Below are 24,996 nucleotides of genomic sequence, written 5' to 3'. Positions count from 1 at the left end.
CAAATGGTTCACGTTTAAATTATTATTTATATTAGTTATTATTTTTAAAAATCAATAATTATTAAATATAACATGTAGATAAACTTAATTAATCCTTAGAACTCAATTTTATTTCATATATATAATTTCTTATGCATCATCTTCAATATAATTATTAGAGGTTAGAGGTGAACATGTTGGGATGAGTCAAGTAAGGTTCGTCTCTTATCTGAATCTTTGTTGGTGAAATTATTTTTTGTACCCAGGTTTGGCCCTAAATTTGAAGTTAATCTGACCCAAATATCGACTGGGACAACCTTTGAAACCGAACCTGACTTTATACCTGATTAAATATAATGAATACATCTTTTAGATAAAGTCTTCTAACTATTTTCCTTATTTTTATGAATATGTATTTAACAAATGAAATGTTATATGTATATATGATAAAAAATAAAGAATCAATGATATTTTCAACTAAAAAGTTGTCATTACTCTATACACATTTGAATAAAGACACGTACAAATATGATAACTGAGTGATTATGAGACGAGTCAGGTCGAGTCATATTTGTTCCCTACCTAGTCCTAAATATTATATGGGTCTAATTTTTAACCACGACCCAACCCTAGTTAGGTTCGACCATGATTGAGCCAAAGTGGGTGAGTGAGTATCGTCAAGTACATCACCCCTTTCATTGGAGAGAAGAATTTAAGAAAGAGAAATACATGAGAAGAAAGAAAAATGTGAAAAATTGAGTGATTTGTGTTGTTTGGTTGTATAAAAAAAAGAAAAAGAAGTGATATTTTACTCATCCACTCTTCTTAGGTTAACATATTAAATCCCAAAAAATGTATCACTTCACGTGTCAATGTTTGTAATTGGTTAGATCTAAATATATATTTTCTATCCATCACAAACAATGATAAATGAAGTGATACACTTTTATGGGCTAACATGAAGAGATATGCTCAGCACTTCTTCTCACACTTTCTCTTCACATGAGAGAATAAAAGAATTTAGTAAACCCCACTTCATTTTTTTCCTCCCTCCTCTTAAACCCTCTCTTCAATCAAATGAGAGAAAGTAAATCTTTCTCTCCAACTTCTACCAAAGGAAGGGAACTAGGATGAGTTCTACTTCCTTTCACAACTATTGTGCCTTTGTCAATAGAAAATCAATATCTCTAATTTTCATGTAGGCTTCATTATGCTAAAAGCTCAACCAACTTGGGAAAGTGATTACAAAACATCAACTCTCGAAAAGGATAAGCCACCATGTGACCCTTCAGTCATAGACAATGAAATTGAAATTTACAGCCTAAAACTCTTGCACCCACTGAAAATGGTAATAACCCTTAATTTGAAGAAACAAAGACAGTACACATTATTAAATTTCAATTTAATATACACTTTCAGAAGCTGTCTCTTTTGTGGTTAAAAAATACAATTTGATTTTAGGTACTAGATGTAAGTACGTAGCATATTTCTTTGTCACAAGTTATTTGATTTTCTTGCCACTGAGTTATCAATTAAGAACAAAATGTTTGTATAGTAAATCATGAATCAAGTATGCGGTGCAATAAAATGTGGAGGTAGACCTGTGGTTCAAGCGTATGGAATAAATGTGATAGGATCCAAGTTGTAGCATGCATGCATTGGGTATAATAATATAATAAAAAGGAAAATGAAATATAATAAAAAGAAAAAACGTGGACGGCAGGATTCGAACCTGCGCGGGCAAAGCCCACATGATTTCTAGTCATGCCCGATAACCACTCCGGCACGTCCACCTTCTTGCTTCTCTTACATAAAATAATTAAGATATCATTTTATTTATAAGAAAAAGTGCAGACATAGTGGGTTGACTTCAATTAATTCATACTATATATATACATTGATCTGAGGGTGCTCTGTATCTATGAAACTCTTCTTAGGATCAGAAAAGTGTAAGTGATGGGTCATAAAAGTGTTCTGCTGATTTGTGGCGACTACATGGAAGATTATGAAGTATATATATCCCTCACCTTCACTCATTATATATATACATTAATTAGTTAGTTCATTAATTGATTATTCATTTGCGAGTTGGGTTTATGAAAGGAAGGGGAAAGAGAAGATTTTATCCACTGTTGAGATATGACTCTAAGCTTTCTATTTTTCTTCGATTTCTTCTAAAACTAAACTCGCAAACGTAGTCTTACATTCTTGGGAGTAACTTGCATGTGTTGCAGGCCATGGTCCCATTTCAAGCATTGCAAGCCTATGGTCTTACCGTCCACGCCGTCTGCCCCGGAAAGAAAGTTGGTGATCTCTGCCGCACTGCCATCCACCAGGATTCCGGTCATCAGGTCTCTTTTACATTCACTTCACTTCATTTTTACTATTTTTGCTTATCTTCATCTTTGCAAAATTATGCTTCTCATTTTTTTGCAACATGATGCATTGCTTTCAGACTTTCTCAGAAATCCGTGGTCACAATTTTGTGTTGAATGCAACATTTGATGAAGTTGAAGCCTCAAGCTATGATGGGTTGGTGTTACCTGGTGGAAGGGCACCAGAGTATCTTGCTCACAATGCCAGTGTTGTTGTGTTGGTGACCAAGTTCTCCGATGTCGGGAAGCCTATTACTTCCATTTGTCATAGCCAGTTGATTCTGGCCGCTGCAGGAGCACTTAAGGGTCGCAAGTGCACTGCTTATCCTCCTGTTGGACCCACACTGGTCGCCGCTGGTGCTCATTGGGTTCAACCTGAATCCTTGGCAACGATAGTGGTGGATGGTAATCTCATTTCTGCACCTACGTATTTCGGGCATCGGGAATTTATCCATCATTTCGTGAAGGCATTGGGAGGTACCATAACTGGCTCCAATAAGAAGATCCTCTTTCTTTGTGGGGTAGGTCCATAACTCCATATGTTTATTGATGATGCTTATAGTTGAATGATAAAGTGTATATGAGTAATACCCTTAGCAATTTTTACCTGTTCAGATATGAGATATGACTTTACAATATTTTATATTTGATGAAACAGACTGTAGTCTTTATGTTATGCTATGGGACATGATATATTTTGTTAGGCTGGTGTAGTGCTTCTAGTTCTAGATCATATAAGAACCTTTCGTAGTTGAAATTTATGGATTGTGGTAAACTAAATGTTGGAGTAAAATTTTCAGCAATAGAGCAAATTGCATATGGATATTTAGTAGTTTTTTAAAATTATTTGGTACAAAAATTTGCTGTTTGTTTCATTGTATATTTCTTGAATGCAATACTTTGTTTACCTATATTGTTAGTGCAGATTGATGATGACATGTTATTATGATTAATATTGCAGGATTACATGGAAGATTATGAGGTGGCTGTGCCCTTTCAATCCCTTCAGGCTTTAGGATGCCATGTTGATGCAGTTTGTCCCGAAAAGAAGGCTGGCGATATTTGCCCAACAGCAGTTCATGATTTTGAAGGTGATCAAACTTATAGTGAGAAGCCGGGGCATGATTTTGTTTTAACTGCTACCTATGATGATTTGGATGCTTCAAGTTATGATGCTCTTGTCATTCCTGGAGGTCGATCCCCTGAGTATTTGGCGTTGAATGAGTCGGTTATCACCATGGTGAAGCATTTCATGGAAACCAAGAAACCAGTTGCATCTATCTGTCATGGACAACTGATTTTGGCTGCTGCTGGTGTCCTCAAGGTATTATTACTGCAAACTTTTGTAACAAAATCCGTGTTCGTTATATTTCATAATTTTCGTACCATATGCTTATCAACAAACACCTGAAACAAAACGTTTTGAGTCGTGTAATCTTAATGTAATCTACAACTCAAGATTTTGTTGCTGCATTCGTTGAATTCTTGTTTAATCTGCAATTCTCTCTAGCTATAAATCTATTCAGGATGTGTGTTATACAACTGTTAGGAAAGCAAAGAGTTATAATACATCAACCTGCATCTACAACAATAGGTAGCTTGAGTTGACAGAACCTTTGTCTAAGATAAAAGGTTTTTTCTATTGTTGGTTCTCAAAAGTTAACCTATTCAGCAAGCTTCAACAAGTTTAATTTGTTTTTTGGAGTGTTTGGCTCCAACCCTTTGTTTTCTAGACTAGTAGTACTTAAGTAATGCCTCTTTAAGTTTATTAGTTCTGCTGTCTCTTGAAAGGCTTGACAAGTTCTGGTGTGAGTGTGACTATTAGAATGAAACAAAGATCATTTGTCTCCATTCCCGACTTTATTTCCTCTTCCGACCAATTAAAAAATTCACTTACATAAAAAGAAAATTCCTAAAAACAAAAGGTAACACTTTTATATTATTTGATGACAGGGAAGGAAATGTACTGCCTACCCTGCTGTGAAGCTTAATGTGGTGCTATCAGGAGCAACATGGTTGGAACCTGATCCGATAGACCGGTGCTACACCGATGGTAATTTGGTAACTGGAGCTGCTTGGCCAGGGCATCCTCAGTTCATTTCTCAATTGATGGCACTACTTGGGATTCAAGTATCTTTCTAGTGCTTCTTTGTCACATGATGTAGTTAATGTGAGTTAGTGTATGTAATAATGAAACTATAAAAAACATTGATGTTCATTACTAATTTACTATGTGAGAGACTTCAAATGTATAGCAGTGATAACAACCAGTACAAAATATCATAGAGTGCAAAAGCTTTATTTCTCCTATGCTTACCAAAAATAATATATTTCAATTTTATCTCTCATTTAAAGTGTTAACTTCCATAAGCATACTTGTGGTGTATACTTATACTAGTGAGGTAAGTAATTAGTCATGAGAAGAAAAAATGGATATACGTCCAGTGTACTAGTTTTTTATATTATCAATATATCATTCATCATTTGTATTTAATTATTATTGACTTTTAAACATAAATAAAACAACTCTTAAATGTAAGTAATACAAATGAATAGGAGATAATATAAGACTTAGAAGCCTCATGATTTAGAGGGGAAATTTTGTCCTTAACTCAAGGACAAATGAATTAATGGTTGGTATAAAATCAAACCTTCATTTGCTTTTCTTCTATATATTGTCTTTTTGTACTCAATGAAAATATTTTGGGAAAAGGTTGAAAGTATTATCATATGTGTTCTCAAATTTTGTTTTCTTTTCCCAAGTATCTTCTTATTATCGGTTCGGACAGGATTGCCTCAAATGCGAGGATACTTGTAGGAAACCATAAAAAAATACCTTCCCATTATGATTGTAACTTAGAAAGTAAAAACAGAAAAAGACTTCCTCTTTGAAACTCTCATCTCTTAACTTGTCAATCATTTCATTTTACAGCTCAACTTCCAATTCTTGTATAAAGTTTAGACATCAAATGTTTGCATAATCTTTTTAAGATTCACAGCTACACTTCCACTAATTTAACACTCAAATTGACATAGACAACTCACAAATCTCTAAATATAAATCCAAAGTTTCCACTAGCCATCACAAATATTCAGTAGATAAATGATTAAACCATGCATATGCTCATCACATTCATTAACTTGGCATATCTAACATATTTGCAACTTACACAATTCAAAAAGGATAAAGCATGGTATCATGTCAATAAAATCAACACAACCAGAAAAGTATGTTCCACTATAATGCAATACTAATTCTAGTATATGTGGTATGTATTAATTCATCACTTTTATATTATTTGATATATAATACGAAAAGTAAATGAGTGAACCATTTAACTATGAGGAAAATAGAGTATAATAAAGAAGGTAAGGTTGTTTAATTTTCAAGGGTATATAAGCATTGAGAAGAATAAATTGATAGATTCTTAATGATAATGGTCTTTATCAAAGTATAGGGGAAGTTAGCAATTCAATTTGACTATGTTGTCTCACTTTTTCAGATAGAATCAAAGAAAGCATATGCCAACGTTATACACACAAAAGATTAAAGAATACCATCCAATCAGTACTCCTTAGTTAAAGTAAAAATATATTCCTTTATTTCCTTTTATCATTTTCAACACAAGTTAATGCAATATATTATTCTATTCAACTATTTAAATAAGAAGAAAAGGAATCTTTAAATGATACAAATAAATAAAAACAAAGAGTAAATTTATGGCAATTTTTTACTAAGATTTGTGATTTTTTATTAAAAAAAAGAGAGAAATAGGAAAACTTAAAAGGTGGTGAATAGGTAATTAAAGGGTTGGTGGCTTCAAAGTTGAGGAAGTTGGTTACTAGGTAGGATAGGGATCTTCCCTAACCCTGTTCCTAACCAATCACAATGAAGCAAAATTGGTAAAGTTATGAATATTTATTTTTTTAATTGACGTGACATAATATGATTGGTTTGAGACAGAGTTTGAAACAGGCTTTGGAACAACAAATCCTTGTCCTACTAGGTAGGTAAGGCTCTCTTAGAAACTAATTCTTATTTAGTGTATGGTTTCACTCACCCAATTGTTATTCTTGGTAAAACATTTACCTTATATGATAAACTTGTCTCTTATTTGACCCTAAAATGTTTGTCGAATTATTATTTTTTAACTTGAATTTTCACTATAGACCCAAAGCTAACATGATCCCAAATATCGATCAAACTAGATTTTAAACCTAAACTCAATCCTATAACTAATTAAATATAATGTAAACATCTTTTACATAAAGTCTTCTCTATCTTACTTATTATTATAAATATATAATTTGATATAAGAAATGATACATGTATATATTGTAATTATGTATACGTAATACATTTTTTTAGAGAATTAATGACTTTAAATCACCGAAATGTCATTACTCTGTACTCAATTGAATAAACATAAACATGATGAATGAGTAATGATGAGAAGGATCAAAACATATCATATTTATCCATTATCCAACCATAAATTAATATTAATCAATTCTAATTTTTGAACTCAAGCTTAATCCAATAAAACCCAACATCTTGTTGAACTCCCTCTATCCCTTTTCCTAGCCCCTCTTAATACAAAAATTAAAAATAATTTTGATGTTACCAAAACTGGTTCTAACTCTTACTAAGTTAATTCATATGTATCCTCCACAGTAGGACTTGAACTTTGAATCATGGTTTCAGGATAAATCAAGGTATACCACTCAAATCAATCATAGGTTGATGTATGATTAATATATATATATATATATATATATATATATATCATTTATTTAATTTTTATTATATATTAATCTAAATCAGTAAATCAAAACAAATGAAATATTGTTCAATACTCCCTCCTCGAAATACTATTGCACTATTTATAAGTTAGTAATCACATATTTCATAACAATAATAATTAACACATCTAATTATTTACATATTTTTCACGATAAGTAATCAATTTGATTTGAAATATGACAATAAGTTAATCCACTATTTTTTCTCTTTCTCAGCCAAATTTCACTAATTGTGATATGTGTTGATAGATTGCTTCTATGGGGAGACACACAAAGATGACATTTTTCTGAGTAGGCAATTAGGAGCTAAGGGTTATATCACCATATCAGCTATATAATTTCACATTTATATTAATTTTATTAACCACAAATGAAATTAATATCTTAAATCTTGGTATTTACTATTATTTGTTTGAAACTTGTTTGAGTCTCTATTTAATTATTTTATTTTCATAAATTTAATGTGAGGTTTCTAAAAATGATTGAAGACTATTTTTTGTATTTTATTGGATACTTATTTTTTGCCATTTTTTTATTATGAATCTATGGTATATGTGAAATGCAAGAAATGAGAGGTGGATAGAGAAGGATTTAAAACAAGATTATGTGCAATAAGAGAATGAAAATTATACAGAAAAATATTTACTCTCCCTTGTAGTTACTTTTACATAGTTTATAACATCATTGTTTTTTTTTATATAGAGAAGTCAACATCATTGGTTTGTCATGATAGAAACTTAAATGCTGATTTTAAGGTGACAAAACAAAATGATACAATATAATATACTTTATTCCCACTCACACTATTATCCATCATTTTACACTCTTTTTGGATTGAATGATTTAGTTGTATGTTTTCCTTTACAGCAGCCAACTTCTCTTTATTCAATTGGAATAGTAAAAGAGATGGTCAGAATAATTGAATGGATTAAGACTTCTACTTCAAAACATTCCACATTTATTATGATAGATAACAGAATCACTTAATAATTAACTTTTAACTTAAAATATTTTTTTAACCAATTATAGTAAATTATGTATATAATATATATGAGTTTTTGTAAATTATTGTTCTAAAAACTCAAAATATGTAAAATATTCTTGAAGAATTAAAATTAAATTTTTTAATCTAGCAAGTACATTTTTGGTTTCTAACCATTTGCAAAACCCATATCACTATATCCGTATGGCAATTGGCTCAAATAAAGATAAATAAATTTGATGGAAAATGTAATAATTACTTCATTTATTGTAGAGAAACCATATGCCATGCATGCCATAAACTAGCTGCATTTTTCTTAACAAATGCGTTAAAGAATCTTTTTCTCCCAACAAATTTGGGAAAATGGCACATTGGGAAAAGATTGATATTGATAATTTTAGAATAAAATATATTTACCCCTACTATAAAAAAATGGTCCAGTGAGCCACATTACTTTTAAAATGTTAAATGAAATGAACATGAACATATATAGACAACATCCGCATTATAGTTTGATTCAATGATATTCTATATATTTCATTTAACTAAATCTACACATAAAATACCAATTAGAAGTTGATATATTAATATAATATTTATGCATTATGTAAAGTTTTTTATATTGTCATTGCATCATCTACCATTCATTGTATTATTACTCTTTAAAATATCAATTAAATATAAATAATGGATGATATAATAAAAATGTACAAAAATATTATAAAGTTAGTGTATACAATTTTTTTTGTTAGTTATAATTTATAAAAGTCCTACTGGTCAATCCAGAAAACATGCACTTTCATTTTGAAAGACCCACACAGACACAAGACAACACATCAATAATTGTGAGAGCATTTATGGTCTAATTCACTCATAACTTCACTTTAGTTTTTATCTTTTATGTCACTACTACTCACCTCTCTTGTAATTATTATTGTAAAAAAAGAGAATTCAGATATGTAATTGAATTATTCATTATTATCTAAATTTCCAATTTGGAATTGAAGGGAAGAGAGAAGAAGGTATGAATATTGCATAGCCATGAATAATAATATCTCTGCTTTTAACTTTTTATGGCTAATTATTACACCTCACACACACAATCCCTCATTGCCCATCTATTTGCCTAGCACGCGCTATCACTTCAATTTCTCTTCACTTTTTTTAATTTATAAATAACTCATTTTAGTCCCAATTTGCTTACTAGAAGTTCGGAAAATCCAAAATGATTATGATAGATATGAAATGTGAAATAAATTAATTTTTATACTATTTTTATGATTAATTGTTAGGATATTTTAGCTTTTACCATAACTATTTAGCTCATTTTACAATTTTAAGTTATATTTTTTAAGAATTAAATTGATACATATGAAAAAATTAAAAAGTAACCGAGTGGATGTTCACTCTATCTTTTAAACTTCCAATTTTAAATAATATATTTTCCACTCTATCTTCTATAACTTTAGTTAATTGTATTTATCAGGTAAAAAATTTATTTAACAAATATTATAGGATTCCAATCTTTTATTATTTATGATTAAGTGATAGTCAATCCAAAATGAAAACAATCAAATCTTTTTAATATGAACAAATTAAAAACAACTAAATAATACTTGAATTTAAAATTTATGCATTATTAGTATAAAGTTTTTTCACATTATAAATTCATTATTCATCATTAATTTATATTATTTTTGTTTGAGAATCAATAATAGTTAGTATTAAATGGTAAATAATTTAACAATAATATAAAAAATATTTATATTTTCAGTATATAATATTAAATCTATAATAATATATAAAAAATGTAAAACATTTTATAAAAATTATCATTAAAATATTTTAAATATAAGAATATTTTGATAGCAATATTATTGTCGATGGTAATATTTTTCCTCAAAACTCCGTACTCTGACAACGACCACTGAAGGATGGTGGCACATGCTGCTGTCACATCAGACACAAACCTGCGGTTTAGATTCACACGTACGGATAATCTAACGGCTGAGTTTAATTCTCTTTAAAACTCAGAAATTCTCTCTCCTAATTTCTCTCTCCCATACATCAATGTCCAGTGTAGTATGGAATTTATACTATGATGTGTTCTTAACAATACGAACATATAAATCTTATATGTACTTTTTTTTAACTGAATACACAAGTCACATATGTATTTTTAATAAGATATTTTGTTAACTATGCATTAAAAAATTACGGTTCCGTGCAACTTGGTAGTAATATATATGGCAAAGACCCTTCCTTTACTTTCTCTCTCTTTAATGCTCTCACACTACACTTCACTGTGCATTTCTAAACCAAAAATCCTAATTTGGGGGGTCTCAATCCGAAAGTGATAGGCCACAAAAGAGGGCCTTTACTTCAACACCCACTTTTTCTTATTGTTTCTGCTTCTTTCATATCCTCCATCTCCTTACTTGTCCCTTTCCTTGTTTTGCTTGATATTTTGCTTAAACAATATAAAGTTACTTAATTTCCTTCTGGGTCTTTCATTTTCCTATGGCGGGGTTCTGATTTTTTACTCATTATGCTGTATTTCATGGATCCCCTTCTGGGTTATGTTTGATTTTTGAGGTTGGTGATGTTTGTTTTGTGGGGATGGAGTGCATTGGCATGTGGGAGAAAGATAAAGGGGAATGCAATGGGGTTCAGAAATTCGGGGATGCTGGCTTGAGCTAGGGGTTTATGTATTTGTGTGATTACTTAGTATTTTGTGTTCAAAAGGGGAAAAAGGGTAAAGCTTTGATATGAAGCTTTCAACATCAGGGTTGGGTCAGCAGGGACATGAAGGTATCCACACTCTTTTTTTCTTTTTAAATTACTTACCAACCTATTCTTATTCCTAGCTCTTGAATTGGTAGGGCTTCAACTCAAGTTTTACAATTAAATACTTATTTTTTGTGTCCCTTTCAACACCCTTTTTGTGATTGCTTTAACATCCTTGTTAGTGTTTTTGAATGATAATTTGATGTGTGGACTGATATGGTATAGGAGGAGAGAAGAAGTGTTTGAATTCTGAACTATGGCATGCTTGTGCGGGTCCATTGGTGTCCCTACCAAATGCAGGGACTCGTGTGGTTTACTTTCCTCAGGGTCACAGTGAGCAGGTGCTTTATGCTTATAGTTAGTCTCTAACTGTTGATTCTTTCAATTTCTCCTTGTTTGCATAATATGGAAGGTGCACAACTTTTCTTTCTAAATTGGGACTGGAAGCAATTCAATCTGATTAGATGTGGTAGATTTATGTTAAAGGAAATTGAACTGAAATTTTATTGAACAATGGCTGTAGGTATCTGCCACGACTAACAGAGAAATTGATGGGCATATACCCAATTACCCAAGCTTGTCACCTCAGTTGGTTTGCCAGCTTCACAATCTTACGATGCATGTCGGTATTATTATATCTTCAATGCATTTATGGGATTTTCATTAAGTTTGGCTCCAATCAGAGTAAATTTAGTCAACTTAGAGCATGTGTTAATTTTCAGGCAGATGTTGAAACAGATGAAGTGTATGCTCAAATGACGCTGCAGCCATTGACTCCGGTATCCTGTTGTTCTTTGGCAGCATGGTTTACATGTAATGAGATTAGTCGTGTTTTATGTTCTACAGTTGAAATTTGTGTTTTTCGTTATATTTGTAGCAAGAGCAGAAGGATGCGTTTATTCCTATGGAATTAGGCATTCCAAGTAAGCAGCCCTCGAATTACTTTTGCAAGACCTTAACCGCAAGTGACACCAGCACACATGGAGGGTTCTCTGTTCCCCGTCGTGCAGCTGAGAAAGTTTTCCCTCCACTGGTAGTTTTCATATTGTCTCTTCCTGTTCCACTCTCGTTGGATATAGATTTATTGCTCTTCTATTTGGACTGTACAGGATTTCTCACTACAACCACCTGCACAAGAACTAATTGCCAGGGATCTCCATGATGTTGAGTGGAAATTTCGGCATATTTTCCGGGGTAAGATTTTAATTCTTTATTTACTCCATTCTTATTAACTGCTATTTGGTAGTGTTACACTGCTACTGACTTACTGTTAATATATATTAAGATGGATTGTTCTTTTGATTGCAATGGTGTGCTATTTTATACTTTCATGACATGTGTCATTTATCTTGGGTCTTAGATAACATAAAAGCTAGTATTATATGATGATTGTGATCTCTGCTGTATGCTAAAGCAGTAATCTTAGTGTTTTATGAGGATAAATCATATATGTTGCAATAGGTTAACCAAGTCTCATGGAACAATGATGGTATTGCACATTTGTTAACTGTTAATTAACAGCGAGATGGTTTGATTGCAATCTTTCAGATTTTTTATAGCCTCTTCAACATTTATTACAACCTCTGTTGCTTCTCAGGAAAATGCACCCCAAACCAATATCTGATTTTAGAATAGAATGAAAGGTTCTTTGGTGTGATATATAGAATATCTATTCAAAGTGGATAAAATTTAAGAAAGAAGGATGTGTACATTAAAGTAGTTCATGGTCTTGACAAAATCTGATTCAACTCCGGGATGGTAAATTTATGTGCATTTTTAATGTATTTTACATCCCAAAAAAGACAAACGCTTTTGTCATATTACGACTAAATTGTTAACTGTTTACTGATACATCCATATGGAAACATTTGAAACTAAGATTTAGCAATGATGTTGTAATCAATTGTGGAAGATAATGATACTCTGGGCTGCTAACTACATAATTATGGTAGAAACTTAACTTGTATTATCTTTTGGGCTTTAACTCTTGATCCTTCTCAATGAAACCATGGTTATAGAAAGATTGAAGTCGTAACCTATATGTTTTCTGGGGAACCAATTAATGCTCCCATGTGACAAGATCTCTTGGTAAGTTTGGTAAGTGTCAGGAATTGGCATGAGTTTTGTTCCTCTGGAAACAGACCATTCATCAAGCATATATTCAGAAACACATGCCTTCTTTGTCACTGATGAAACTTTTGCAGTGTTTGCATTAATTATCTCTATCATAAAGGTTAAAACCCTCATTCTTAGAGTGGGACCTTTGCTAGGATCTTGAGACTTGTGTGTGGCAACTTAGGCACACTAGTAGTCACTAGTGTCTAGTCTTAAATGACTTGAAGATCTGGGAAGTTGTGCATCTATCCGATATACATCGATTACCATTTGATAGAAGTTTTCTTGTTTAAAATCAACTTTCATGAATTTCTGTCAAAAAATAATCATCTTCAAAATCAAATGTAATACCAACCAGCACATAATCATATGATTTTAAAATCCTCGCTATCTCCAATAATGACTGTCCTCTGTTGTATCACATACCAATGGAGAATTGTTATGAGCAAATGATGTGGTGGTGAATTGATCAGATCTCCATAGTGTACATCCCATAAGGAGCATGAATAATACTCAAACGTAAGTGAACATGGACCATGACCATGATGATATGATCAACAGGAGAGTCTGCACTTTTAGTTTAAAAATTTATGTCAGGGTAAGAAATTACAATCTTTTGGGACCATTCACTTTCACTTCCTCATTGAAGGTCTAAACAAACTTTGGAATCATCTGAATGTTAACCAGTAGGAAATGAAATGGTTCTGTTAGGAGTCCTATCTTCCATTATAAATACGGGGATCGACCACATCCTTCTGGTGTAAAAAATCTGCCCATGAATTAATGAAATATACCAATAGTATTGAGTTCATAGTCAGTCTTTCCAGTAGAACACAAGTATCAAACACTAAGCGTACCATTGATAAGTAAAACTTGTGTGCTAGTATCATTATTACTCGTACTAATTATATTTGACTTCTGAATTTTTAATAAGCTGCATTTTCTGCACAAGATGATATCTTATTCCTTGCATATCATTTCAGGGCAGCCAAAACGGCACCTTCTTACAACAGGATGGAGTGTATTTGTTAGTGCAAAAAGGCTTGTTGCTGGAGATTCTGTACTTTTCATATGGTATATTTTATTTCCTTTTACCTTTTTTGGCATCCTTTTTCTCTCCTTGGAAGTTGCAAACTGCTTGTGTTATTGTTTTCTATGTTTCTTCATTTTTAGGAATGAAAAAAATCAGCTTCTTTTGGGAATACGTCGTGCCAATCGGCCACAAACTGTGATGCCATCGTCAGTTCTATCAAGTGATAGTATGCACATTGGGCTTCTTGCTGCTGCTGCCCATGCTGCAGCAACCAATAGCTGCTTTACAGTGTTCTATAATCCAAGGTTGTGAATATTGTCAAAATTTCCATTTCTTTGGCTTCTTTATTAGAATTTGTCCTTCATTTGACACCTATATCTTGGCAGGGCTAGCCCATCCGAGTTCGTCATTCCACTATCAAAATATATTAAAGCCGTGTACCATACACGTGTTTCTGTTGGCATGCGCTTTAGGATGCTTTTTGAGACTGAAGAGTCAAGTGTCCGTAGGTACTTGTAGCCATTAAATGTTTTTTCTTAAGTGCCTCGTGTTTCTTTCCTCTTAAATTGTAGACATGTTTCCTGCACCTCTTATTAGACCACTTAACTGAATTTTGCAAAGGTAAATATAGCTGTAACTTATAAATGTATGTTACAGAGGTTGTCCCCTCTAAAATGGCTTACCTATAAAGAGTTTGGTATGGCATCTGCATCAATACTTTCTAAGGAGGCAATTTTATTGATGATGGGATTTATGCCTATAAAATCCATCTACCCTCTACAGTAATTAGGAGGAGTCAATTGATTAATTATAAAAATGAGCTTAAAATTTTGGGATGTGAGCATTGAGCAGAAAAAATAGTTAGCAGTTGCAGTATGATGGCAGTGGTAGTCTGGGATTTTGGGATTGAGATAAAACAAAATGGTGGTTTTCAATATAAAGGTGGTGAAAATTGAGTGCCAAATGCTATTCTTTGGTAGTGTGACACCAAACTATTATACCTTATGCACAAGTCACCTTTTTTTGCAGGTACATGGGTACTATAACTGGCATAAGTGACTTGGATCCTGTTCGTTGGCCGAATTCTCATTGGCGATCAGTCAAGGTAAGTAAGATCACAATGTGATACATAAGATTAGATAGTGGTTTATATGACACCTTTTGTCATTTAATGAAAGTTATTGCTACTTTGCAATTATAAACATAAGAGTAAGGCTTGGCTTAATAATATTGACGCTGTCTTGTGACCATGGATTCTACTCATGGAACAGCCACTCTTGCTCTCCACTTACAGATAAATGTGTACATGTAGCCCTCCCGTGGGAACTTATAGACTTGTTCCGTAGGCTTTGCATAAGGACTAAGAACTAAGAAGGATAATCTTGTGAAAGTTGTGAATTGTGACTGGTTAATGAATAAAATTTTCAAGACTTGTAATCATGTTTCACATCATTTATTTGTATTGCAAAAAATATGAGGTAGATAAGAGATATACTAAGAAGGTGGTGAATGATGATGAGAAAGGAATATTTATTTAGGCTTTGTTTGAGATTTTGAGGTTTTGGAAGGGAAGGGTTGTTTGGGAGTTGGATGAAGGAGAGGGGAAGGTTTTGGAGGGTTTCTCCCTCCATGTGTCTAATTTTAATGTTCTCCCAATTTGGGATTTTTTGAGATAAAATGTCAAAATAGCTAAATATTTTTAGTAATATTATATAATTATACATTATTGTCCATTTCTCATTATTAATTACATTTTTAAAGGAAAAATAAAAAATATTCTTACATTATCATTGGTTTACCCTCCTCTTCTAAATCTTATACTCCAAAACAAGGGAGAGGATTTCCTTCATTTTCCCTTCCCTCCCTCCCCCTTCCCAACCCTTTGTACGAGATTATGAGGTTATGTTAGAAATTGAAAGCATAGAGACAGAAGAGGGAGGGTGAATGATAACTGAATCTGTTTTCTCTTTTCTGTTAGTGATTCAATTCAGTGATTACAGAATGCTAACCATTATTTATAGTAAGTGGTTAGCGAGCTACACAGCTGGCACGTGGGCCTTGTTTAAGCTACATAATATTAACTAGACTCTGATAGGTTATTTTCACCAGTTGTTTAATGAAGGACTCGGGACATTATTGAACTTTGATATTCTTAACACTGGAGAAGAAGACCAAAGTTATACCTTTTATTGTAGAATTCAAGAGTGTTTGGTAAAAGAAGCACTAATGAGGATGGATAATAGTAAAACAGTTGAACTAGATAATATACCTATTAGGGTGTGGAAATACCTAGGAGAGAAAAGTTTAATCTGGCGCGAAATTGTTTAACGAGATAATGAGGTAAAAGAAAATGCTTCAGATGTTATTTGTTTTAGCAAAGTGCCTCTAGGCAGGTGCGTTGCATTGAGACATACCAACTTCCTGCGGTTGATTTACAAGGATCTGGTTCTTACCGAAGAGTTGATGCCATTTTGTAAATATTGAATGTTAGGCGGTAAAAAGCTAGCCAGCATAAGCATGGTGTTGCGGAGATGGAGATGTTCTGTTGGATGAGTGGATATACAAGAGAAGATATGATTCAGAGTTAATACATTAGAGAGAGAAAATGGACCTTGTCTGGTGGATTAGCCATGTGCGGAAAATGGGAGTACATTTGCTGTCTCACTTTTTATACCACTCTATGTATCATTACTTCTGATTGGTTGAAAAAAATTATTTAAGTTAAAATTACAATTATTAAATATTTTTCTGGCCAATCATATTTCCTGCCACATGGAGTGGCACAAAGGATAGAGACAGCAGATGTGGACCTGCGGAAAATGACATTAAAAGCCTCAATAAGATGAGTTGATTAGCCTTAATTGAAAAGAACTTTGTTTTAAATGCAATTTTGAAAATATAGATTTAAATTAAATAAGATTACAATGATGTCGTATGATCCTTGAAGTTGAGCCCCTCTAGCGGAAAATGGCTTTTTTGTTGTTGTACATAATTTAGTTGTGTTCCCTTTTCTTCATCAAATCATTAGGTTTGCTGCAACATAATTTTTTGTATTCTATTCCATGCTTGTTACTGACAAATTAAATTCAATGTCCAAGACTCTGGACTCTGCATCCTTCATGAGCCCATTTTTTTGCTTTACCCTGTTTTACAATCCCTGTGCATAGGTTGGTTGGGATGAATCCACAGCAGGAGAGAGACAGCCACGGGTGTCATTGTGGGAAATTGAGCCTTTAACAACATTTCCGATGTATCCATCACTATTTCCCCTCAGATTGAAACGTCCATGGCATCCTGGCTCCTCATCTTTTCTTGGTACATGTTTTCTCAATACTGATTTCCCATTATCTCCCTTCTGATTGTTGATGTACATTGTTGAAATATTACGATGACACTAATGTTATGATTGGGTGTAAGAAAACAAAATTTTCATTTTTGAAGTGAAGACATATTTGTTGCAATTTTACATTCATGCATACATTTCTCCTTTACTTTTCCCTCCATCTCAAAAAGGACAATTTTCAAACAATGTATTTTCTTTTTCTTAGAAAGTAGTCGAATTTGAATGCTTACATTTTTTGTCTGCTAGCCACATGTGTTCTTTGGTTCATATTACACCCATTCTTCATGTCCAGAAACACAATGGAATAAGTTTCCTAGGTTTCATTGTTTTGAGGACACTTCCTTGTTTCCCGTGTTTACAAAGGGTCATGTGTTTACAGATGGCAGAGACGAGACAACTAATGGGCTAATGTGGCTGAGAGGTGGACCTGGAGACCAAGGAGTCAATTCCCTAAACTTTCAAGGTGCCGGTTTGTTTCCATGGATGCAGCAGAGGCTGGATCCAACTATGCTTGGAAATGATCAGAATCAGCAGTATCAAGCCATGTCAGCAGCAGCTGGTTTGCAGAACTTAGGAAGCGGAGATCTCTTGAGGCAACAAATGATGAATTTTCAACAGCCTTTCTATCTTCAACAATCAGGAAACTCTAACCCTCCGTTGCAGCTTCAGAAGCAACAAGTGATTCAGCAATCAGTGTCTCCTAATATTCTGCAACCACAAGCCCAAGTATTGACTGAGAACCTGTCGCAGCAGCTCCTTCTGAAACCACCAATCAATCGAGAAGACCAGGCACAGCAGCAGCAACACACTTATCAAGATTCACTTTTAATTCAAACTGAACAGCTCCATCAGAGGCAACACTCTAATCTGCCTTCACCATCATATTCAAAACCGGATTTCTTTGATTCAAGCATGAAGTTATCCGCTGCTTCAGTTTCGCCAGGACAAAACATGCTTGGGTCACTTTGTCCTGAAGGGAGTGGTAATCTCTTGAATTTATCCAGAAGTGCCCAGTCCATGCTAACTGAACAACAGTTACAACAACAATCATGGGCGCTCGAGTGTACACCTCTACAGGTCATTCCCTTCGGCAACTCAGTGTCACACGTGCAATATTCTGGAAAAGATGCTACAATGGTGTCACCACATTGCAATTCAGATTCCCAAAATTCTACTCTCTTTGGTGTCAATATCGATTCATCTGGCCTTCTTCTTCCCACCACTGTCCCTCGTTATATTACTTCATCAGCTGACACTGATTCATCGACAATGCCATTAGTGGAATCTGGATTCCAGGATTCTCTTTATGGTTGCATGCAAGACTCATCAGAGTTGTTGCAAAGTCCGGGGCAACTTGACCCTCAAAACCAGACACGAACATTTGTGAAGGTTTGAATTATAACCTTTAGTCTTGGTGCAACTTGTCCTTTTATTTAATATGGTAGTTTAACATTGTCTTTTCACAGGTTTACAAATCAGGATCAGTTGGGCGTTCACTCGACATCTCTCGGTTCAACAGCTATCATGAGCTGCGAGAGGAATTGGCTCAGATGTTTGCGATTGAGGGGAAATTAGAAGATCCTCTTAGATCAGGCTGGCAGCTTGTATTCGTCGACAGGGAGAATGATGTTCTTCTCCTTGGAGACGATCCGTGGGAGTAAGTGGATACTTTTCTTTAGTGTATATTTTAATAAGTACATAATATAGCTATTTCTATTGATTAAACTTTCTTGACATTCTGGTTTTTGGTGTGTTGATTTTCTGCATAAACTCCTGCAGATCATTCGTGAATAACGTTTGGTATATCAAAATACTTTCCCCCGAAGATATTCAGAAAATGTGAGAGCAAGCGGTGCAATCCTTCAACGTTCAGGTCAAAGGATGAATAGCACTGGTGCAGATTCTCAGGACACTGTTTCTAGACTACTACCATCACTAATTATATTTGACTTCTGAATTTTTAATAAGCTGCATTTTCTGCACAAGATGATATCTTATTCCTTGCATATCATTTCAGGGCAGCCAAAACGGCACCTTCTTACAACAGGATGGAGTGTATTTGTTAGTGCAAAAAGGCTTGTTGCTGGAGATTCTGTACTTTTCATATGGTATATTTTATTTCCTTTTACCTTTTTTGGCATCCTTTTTCTCTCCTTGGAAGTTGCAAACTGCTTGTGTTATTGTTTTCTATGTTTCTTCATTTTTAGGAATGAAAAAAATCAGCTTCTTTTGGGAATACGTCGTGCCAATCGGCCACAAACTGTGATGCCATCGTCAGTTCTATCAAGTGATAGTATGCACATTGGGCTTCTTGCTGCTGCTGCCCATGCTGCAGCAACCAATAGCTGCTTTACAGTGTTCTATAATCCAAGGTTGTGAATATTGTCAAAATTTCCATTTCTTTGGCTTCTTTATTAGAATTTGTCCTTCATTTGACACCTATATCTTGGCAGGGCTAGCCCATCCGAGTTCGTCATTCCACTATCAAAATATATTAAAGCCGTGTACCATACACGTGTTTCTGTTGGCATGCGCTTTAGGATGCTTTTTGAGACTGAAGAGTCAAGTGTCCGTAGGTACTTGTAGCCATTAAATGTTTTTTCTTAAGTGCCTCGTGTTTCTTTCCTCTTAAATTGTAGACATGTTTCCTGCACCTCTTATTAGACCACTTAACTGAATTTTGCAAAGGTAAATATAGCTGTAACTTATAAATGTATGTTACAGAGGTTGTCCCCTCTAAAATGGCTTACCTATAAAGAGTTTGGTATGGCATCTGCATCAATACTTTCTAAGGAGGCAATTTTATTGATGATGGGATTTATGCCTATAAAATCCATCTACCCTCTACAGTAATTAGGAGGAGTCAATTGATTAATTATAAAAATGAGCTTAAAATTTTGGGATGTGAGCATTGAGCAGAAAAAATAGTTAGCAGTTGCAGTATGATGGCAGTGGTAGTCTGGGATTTTGGGATTGAGATAAAACAAAATGGTGGTTTTCAATATAAAGGTGGTGAAAATTGAGTGCCAAATGCTATTCTTTGGTAGTGTGACACCAAACTATTATACCTTATGCACAAGTCACCTTTTTTTGCAGGTACATGGGTACTATAACTGGCATAAGTGACTTGGATCCTGTTCGTTGGCCGAATTCTCATTGGCGATCAGTCAAGGTAAGTAAGATCACAATGTGATACATAAGATTAGATAGTGGTTTATATGACACCTTTTGTCATTTAATGAAAGTTATTGCTACTTTGCAATTATAAACATAAGAGTAAGGCTTGGCTTAATAATATTGACGCTGTCTTGTGACCATGGATTCTACTCATGGAACAGCCACTCTTGCTCTCCACTTACAGATAAATGTGTACATGTAGCCCTCCCGTGGGAACTTATAGACTTGTTCCGTAGGCTTTGCATAAGGACTAAGAACTAAGAAGGATAATCTTGTGAAAGTTGTGAATTGTGACTGGTTAATGAATAAAATTTTCAAGACTTGTAATCATGTTTCACATCATTTATTTGTATTGCAAAAAATATGAGGTAGATAAGAGATATACTAAGAAGGTGGTGAATGATGATGAGAAAGGAATATTTATTTAGGCTTTGTTTGAGATTTTGAGGTTTTGGAAGGGAAGGGTTGTTTGGGAGTTGGATGAAGGAGAGGGGAAGGTTTTGGAGGGTTTCTCCCTCCATGTGTCTAATTTTAATGTTCTCCCAATTTGGGATTTTTTGAGATAAAATGTCAAAATAGCTAAATATTTTTAGTAATATTATATAATTATACATTATTGTCCATTTCTCATTATTAATTACATTTTTAAAGGAAAAATAAAAAATATTCTTACATTATCATTGGTTTACCCTCCTCTTCTAAATCTTATACTCCAAAACAAGGGAGAGGATTTCCTTCATTTTCCCTTCCCTCCCTCCCCCTTCCCAACCCTTTGTACGAGATTATGAGGTTATGTTAGAAATTGAAAGCATAGAGACAGAAGAGGGAGGGTGAATGATAACTGAATCTGTTTTCTCTTTTCTGTTAGTGATTCAATTCAGTGATTACAGAATGCTAACCATTATTTATAGTAAGTGGTTAGCGAGCTACACAGCTGGCACGTGGGCCTTGTTTAAGCTACATAATATTAACTAGACTCTGATAGGTTATTTTCACCAGTTGTTTAATGAAGGACTCGGGACATTATTGAACTTTGATATTCTTAACACTGGAGAAGAAGACCAAAGTTATACCTTTTATTGTAGAATTCAAGAGTGTTTGGTAAAAGAAGCACTAATGAGGATGGATAATAGTAAAACAGTTGAACTAGATAATATACCTATTAGGGTGTGGAAATACCTAGGAGAGAAAAGTTTAATCTGGCGCGAAATTGTTTAACGAGATAATGAGGTAAAAGAAAATGCTTCAGATGTTATTTGTTTTAGCAAAGTGCCTCTAGGCAGGTGCGTTGCATTGAGACATACCAACTTCCTGCGGTTGATTTACAAGGATCTGGTTCTTACCGAAGAGTTGATGCCATTTTGTAAATATTGAATGTTAGGCGGTAAAAAGCTAGCCAGCATAAGCATGGTGTTGCGGAGATGGAGATGTTCTGTTGGATGAGTGGATATACAAGAGAAGATATGATTCAGAGTTAATACATTAGAGAGAGAAAATGGACCTTGTCTGGTGGATTAGCCATGTGCGGAAAATGGGAGTACATTTGCTGTCTCACTTTTTATACCACTCTATGTATCATTACTTCTGATTGGTTGAAAAAAATTATTTAAGTTAAAATTACAATTATTAAATATTTTTCTGGCCAATCATATTTCCTGCCACATGGAGTGGCACAAAGGATAGAGACAGCAGATGTGGACCTGCGGAAAATGACATTAAAAGCCTCAATAAGATGAGTTGATTAGCCTTAATTGAAAAGAACTTTGTTTTAAATGCAATTTTGAAAATATAGATTTAAATTAAATAAGATTACAATGATGTCGTATGATCCTTGAAGTTGAGCCCCTCTAGCGGAAAATGGCTTTTTTGTTGTTGTACATAATTTAGTTGTGTTCCCTTTTCTTCATCAAATCATTAGGTTTGCTGCAACATAATTTTTTGTATTCTATTCCATGCTTGTTACTGACAAATTAAATTCAATGTCCAAGACTCTGGACTCTGCATCCTTCATGAGCCCATTTTTTTGCTTTACCCTGTTTTACAATCCCTGTGCATAGGTTGGTTGGGATGAATCCACAGCAGGAGAGAGACAGCCACGGGTGTCATTGTGGGAAATTGAGCCTTTAACAACATTTCCGATGTATCCATCACTATTTCCCCTCAGATTGAAACGTCCATGGCATCCTGGCTCCTCATCTTTTCTTGGTACATGTTTTCTCAATACTGATTTCCCATTATCTCCCTTCTGATTGTTGATGTACATTGTTGAAATATTACGATGACACTAATGTTATGATTGGGTGTAAGAAAACAAAATTTTCATTTTTGAAGTGAAGACATATTTGTTGCAATTTTACATTCATGCATACATTTCTCCTTTACTTTTCCCTCCATCTCAAAAAGGACAATTTTCAAACAATGTATTTTCTTTTTCTTAGAAAGTAGTCGAATTTGAATGCTTACATTTTTTGTCTGCTAGCCACATGTGTTCTTTGGTTCATATTACACCCATTCTTCATGTCCAGAAACACAATGGAATAAGTTTCCTAGGTTTCATTGTTTTGAGGACACTTCCTTGTTTCCCGTGTTTACAAAGGGTCATGTGTTTACAGATGGCAGAGACGAGACAACTAATGGGCTAATGTGGCTGAGAGGTGGACCTGGAGACCAAGGAGTCAATTCTCTAAACTTTCAAGGTGCCGGTTTGTTTCCGTGGATGCAGCAGAGGCTGGATCCAACTATGCTTGGAAATGATCAGAATCAGCAGTATCAAGCCATGTCAGCAGCAGCTGGTTTGCAGAACTTAGGAAGCGGAGATCTCTTGAGGCAACAAATGATGAATTTTCAACAGCCTTTCTATCTTCAACAATCAGGAAACTCTAACCCTCCGTTGCAGCTTCAGAAGCAACAAGTGATTCAGCAATCAGTGTCTCCTAATATTCTGCAACCACAAGCCCAAGTATTGACTGAGAACCTGTCGCAGCAGCTCCTTCTGAAACCACCAATCAATCGAGAAGACCAGGCACAGCAGCAGCAACACACTTATCAAGATTCACTTTTAATTCAAACTGAACAGCTCCATCAGAGGCAACACTCTAATCTGCCTTCACCATCATATTCAAAACCGGATTTCTTTGATTCAAGCATGAAGTTATCTGCTGCTTCAGTTTCGCCAGGACAAAACATGCTTGGGTCACTTTGTCCTGAAGGGAGTGGTAATCTCTTGAATTTATCCAGAAGTGCCCAGTCCATGCTAACTGAACAACAGTTACAACAACAATCATGGGCGCTCGAGTGTACACCTCTACAGGTCATTCCCTTCGGCAACTCAGTGTCACACGTGCAATATTCTGGAAAAGATGCTACAATGGTGTCACCACATTGCAATTCAGATTCCCAAAATTCTACTCTCTTTGGTGTCAATATCGATTCATCTGGCCTTCTTCTTCCCACCACTGTCCCTCGTTATATTACTTCATCAGCTGACACTGATTCATCGACAATGCCATTAGTGGAATCTGGATTCCAGGATTCTCTTTATGGTTGCATGCAAGACTCATCAGAGTTGTTGCAAAGTCCGGGGCAACTTGACCCTCAAAACCAGACACGAACATTTGTGAAGGTTTGAATTATAACCTTTAGTCTTGGTGCAACTTGTCCTTTTATTTAATATGGTAGTTTAACATTGTCTTTTCACAGGTTTACAAATCAGGATCAGTTGGGCGTTCACTCGACATCTCTCGGTTCAACAGCTATCATGAGCTGCGAGAGGAATTGGCTCAGATGTTTGCGATTGAGGGGAAATTAGAAGATCCTCTTAGATCAGGCTGGCAGCTTGTATTCGTCGACAGGGAGAATGATGTTCTTCTCCTTGGAGACGATCCGTGGGAGTAAGTGGATACTTTTCTTTAGTGTATATTTTGATTAAACTTTGTTGACATTCTGGTTTTTGGTGTGTTGATTTTCGGCATAAACTCCTGCAGATCATTCGTGAATAACGTATGGTATATCAAAATACTTTCCCCCGAAGATATTCAGAAAATGTGAGAGCAAGTGGTGCAATCCTTCAATGTTCAGGACAAAGGACGAATAGCACTGGTGCAGATTCTCAGGACACTATTTCTAGACTACTACCATCAATAGGCTCTCTTGAATACTGAGATCATTTATAAATGTATTTCTTCAAGTCCCAAGGTCAAATATTACTTATGTTTTAGCACTTTGGACCTAGCATATTTGAATATTTTCTGTATGATCTAATCCACTTTCACCATCTTCTACTATTTTAAGAGCTTTGAAAAAAGTTATTATGATAAACTTAGGACAAACTTTGTGGCAATTTGTAACTTGTGTGCTGAAAACTAGAAATATAGTGTTATTTAGTACTATTGCAGCATTTAAT

The 24,996-nt window shown here is 34.4% G+C and overlaps 3 protein-coding genes and 1 non-coding gene across 5 annotated transcripts; 3 read left to right on the top strand and 1 right to left on the bottom strand.

The window, feature by feature from the left end:
* TRNAS-AGA lies at positions 1,691-1,772 on the bottom strand. Its single transcript has one exon. It is a non-coding gene; the product is annotated as a tRNA-Ser (tRNA).
* On the top strand, positions 1,875-9,190 carry LOC109356078 (protein DJ-1 homolog D). 2 transcript variants are annotated; one of them, XR_002108704.1, is made up of 6 exons: positions 1,875-1,989; positions 2,214-2,330; positions 2,435-2,875; positions 3,316-3,678; positions 4,308-4,641; positions 9,179-9,190. XR_002108704.1 is itself a non-coding variant. In XM_019599414.1 (5 exons), the coding sequence occupies exons 1-5, from the start codon at positions 1,936-1,938 to the stop codon at positions 4,494-4,496; spliced, it is 1,164 nt and encodes a 387-aa protein (XP_019454959.1). In that variant the 5' UTR covers positions 1,875-1,935; the 3' UTR covers positions 4,497-4,700. The 2 variants fall into 2 exon arrangements, 1 of the variants encoding a protein (XP_019454959.1); XM_019599414.1 differs by lacking the exon at positions 9,179-9,190 and having other exon boundaries at positions 4,308-4,700.
* On the top strand, positions 10,407-24,982 carry LOC109356720 (auxin response factor 8-like). Its single transcript, XM_019600210.1, has 15 exons — positions 10,407-10,950; positions 11,152-11,267; positions 11,450-11,548; positions 11,649-11,705; positions 11,804-11,959; positions 12,036-12,120; positions 14,025-14,115; positions 14,215-14,379; positions 14,461-14,583; positions 15,104-15,179; positions 17,242-17,389; positions 17,797-18,806; positions 18,884-19,074; positions 19,197-19,297; positions 24,665-24,982. Exons 1-14 carry the CDS (start codon positions 10,908-10,910, stop codon positions 19,258-19,260), a joined length of 2,424 nt encoding a protein of 807 aa, XP_019455755.1. The 5' UTR covers positions 10,407-10,907; the 3' UTR covers positions 19,261-19,297; positions 24,665-24,982.
* LOC109356722 (auxin response factor 8-like) lies at positions 19,368-24,982 on the top strand. Its single transcript, XM_019600212.1, has 8 exons — positions 19,368-19,525; positions 19,625-19,789; positions 19,871-19,993; positions 20,514-20,589; positions 22,652-22,799; positions 23,207-24,216; positions 24,294-24,484; positions 24,578-24,982. Exons 1-8 carry the CDS (start codon positions 19,404-19,406, stop codon positions 24,639-24,641), a joined length of 1,899 nt encoding a protein of 632 aa, XP_019455757.1. The 5' UTR covers positions 19,368-19,403; the 3' UTR covers positions 24,642-24,982.

This window comes from Lupinus angustifolius, chromosome LG09 (assembly GCF_001865875.1).
Source record: "Lupinus angustifolius cultivar Tanjil chromosome LG09, LupAngTanjil_v1.0, whole genome shotgun sequence".
In the NCBI taxonomy this organism is placed as follows: domain Eukaryota; kingdom Viridiplantae; phylum Streptophyta; class Magnoliopsida; order Fabales; family Fabaceae; genus Lupinus; species Lupinus angustifolius.
Note: the sequence above shows the minus strand (reverse complement) of the source record. Positions and strands in the feature narration are given on the sequence as shown.